At 35.9% G+C, this 2500-nt stretch overlaps 1 protein-coding gene across 1 annotated transcript in view; it reads right to left on the minus strand.

Annotated features, from left to right (window-relative positions):
* LOC138029664 (uncharacterized) overlaps nt 1-2500 on the minus strand; it is an 11522-nt gene that overhangs the window by 5159 nt on the left and 3863 nt on the right. Inside the window, exon 4 of the mRNA XM_068877376.1 lies at nt 1214-1369. Coding sequence (XP_068733477.1) covers nt 1214-1369 — 156 coding nt within the window. The remainder of the gene's footprint in view (nt 1-1213; nt 1370-2500) is intronic.

Below are 2500 nucleotides of genomic sequence, written 5' to 3' on the forward strand. Positions count from 1 at the left end.
CAAAACTATGTTAACTAAACACTAAGTTTTAAGCCTTAATTTCAGAAAGATAATTGTTTATTTTAACTGGAAATTTCCTATTTAATGGTCCGCCATTACTAGCTTTAAAATACTGAGAGAGCTGGATCGAGGAGAAAATGACGTCAAACACTCATTACATATAGTTTAAGATTGTTCCTCAGTATTGCACTGTGCATCCTGTACTGCGCGTATGGTGTGTCAATATTTATAACCTGGATCAAATTTGCAACATTGTAAATATGACCCAAGTCGATCATACAAGCTGAAACCGTTCTCAAAACATGTGACAGAAGTTCTGAATGACCCATAACACTTTGCGAATAAGTGTCCACATTCCGAGAACATGGCAAATTTTGTTGTTTCAATCTCTTAAACAAGCACAGTGACCAATATTTTTTATTGCATAATTTTGGTGTACAAATTATCCCCTTCAAATGAAAAAAAGTTAAAAAAAATTTTATCGAAAGGAAAAAAAGATATACCGGCAGCTAAAAACGTACACAAAGCCGTCCTTACCCAGGGATGTAAATTATCATCTTAAAAAAACGACTTAAGAAAAGTTTTGAGTTGACGTTGTTTTAAGTTGAGTGATTTTTCCATAAACTGTATAAGACAGTGTTCCATATGCTCTAGACTTTCTCCCTATCCGGTGTTTTTTCAAGTGTTACTTTAAAAACCCTTTCGTTTAGCTTCCGCGAAATGTACCCTGAGCTGATAAAATAACACGCGTGATTAGTATCAGTACAGGCATCAATGGGGTAAGCTTGGCCCACTACATGTATACCTCTTAAGCAAGCACGGTGACTTGCCTTTTTTATCGTAGTTCTCAAAACAGGGATAAGAAGGAAACACTCAGGAAAAGTTTCAAGAAAATCGTTTGTCAACTTTTTTTCTCAGGATTCACCTTAAGAATGCAATGCATTTGTATGAAACTGAATCAATATGCAGCACAGGAGTTTGGGATTTCAGATTTTCAAACATGTAACAAACTGCATTTACATGCTGAAATTTTAACCTATAGAGTGAATGATGTCACTTTTCCCAACCCTCTGAGGTCCAGTGGGTAAGTTTGAAACGTGAGTAATGGCGGACCGTGAAATCCAAAACTCAAAGCTTAAAATTTTGCCAGGCTGGTGTTAAGCAAACATTCTTTCAAAATCTGAAGGAAAAATGATCAAAATCTGAGTCTCACTTTGTAAAGCAACTGTTTGTTCATCTCCTCCTTCTAATCCAGTTCCAGTGTCACCGACAGCCTGTGTCACTGCTTGACCACCAGTAACCATTGTAACAGTATCAGCACCAATATCAACAGTAGCTTCAACAGACAAGTCTCCACCACTACTTGTACCTATAGGGAGATTATTCATAAACACTAGTGGTATAAACCTTGGATTATTGAAGTGTGTTCGACAGTCGCTTTTGAAGCAAAGGAGAAGGGTAACATTGTGGCGTTGAGGTTGACATGTTGATCATTTCAGAGTTCACTCCAACTTCATTTTTACAAGTTGAAGCCAAATTGCTGTGGTTATTAGTTCTACTTTTCGGGTGAGTACAGTAATATCAATGAGAATGACTTGCAATTCATCAAAATAATTCAGCTTGACAGTGATCAGTACTAACTGACAGCTTGAGTCAGTCAGTGCTTGTCCTCCCATTTAAATTCTTTGAGATGCTTCCACAACAAAAGTTCACTGAAGTAAATCCCTGTCAGGTGAAGTTGGTACATGTATCTGGATGGGAGACCATAGCGATAGCCTTTGAGTGCATCGTAATGCCTTTTTTTATAGTAATAATATTAACAACGACAATAATAATCATAATAACAAATTATAATAATATTATTATTGTTATTATTATGATTATTCATGTAGTAAATATTAAGAAAAAGGCAAAGTTTAGTGGTTCACTCACTGGGCTGAATAAAAATTCTGCAATTTCAAATTTCTCTCTGACCTCCCATAGGTTGTTTCCTTCCATTTTTTGATGTTTGATGCAGGGGTTACTTGAATACTGTAAAATTTTTTACAAGTGCATACACCCACAAGCTTCAACGTATCACTAATTATGTACAATAATATTAAGGACCTTAAGATCTACAATGATGATGGTTGACGAAAACATCAACTCAAAATATAACTTGGCTCTATCATAAGTCTATCGCGATTATTCAGTCTCGTTCACGTGCTACAATATGAGCAAAGTATCCTAAAAAAAATTGGTACGAGCGGTATCAGAGTGAAAAGATAGAATGAAAGATACTCTTTTGCATGTTTACGTTGTTGTCATAACCTCAAATTTGGTTATTTCACTTCACATAGTCATGCAGAGGACCACAAACAATTATTATTTATGCCCTTTGGCTTTTAACCAATGATATTACTGTTTTGTGGCATTGTCACAGTCATAGTCGTAGCTGTAGCCGTCGTTGTTTCTTAAACTCTCCATAACTGAGGTCCTTTACTTAATCTTACCCTTTCCT

Source organism: Montipora capricornis, chromosome 13 (assembly GCF_036669925.1).
Source record: "Montipora capricornis isolate CH-2021 chromosome 13, ASM3666992v2, whole genome shotgun sequence".
NCBI classification, from domain to species: domain Eukaryota; kingdom Metazoa; phylum Cnidaria; class Anthozoa; order Scleractinia; family Acroporidae; genus Montipora; species Montipora capricornis.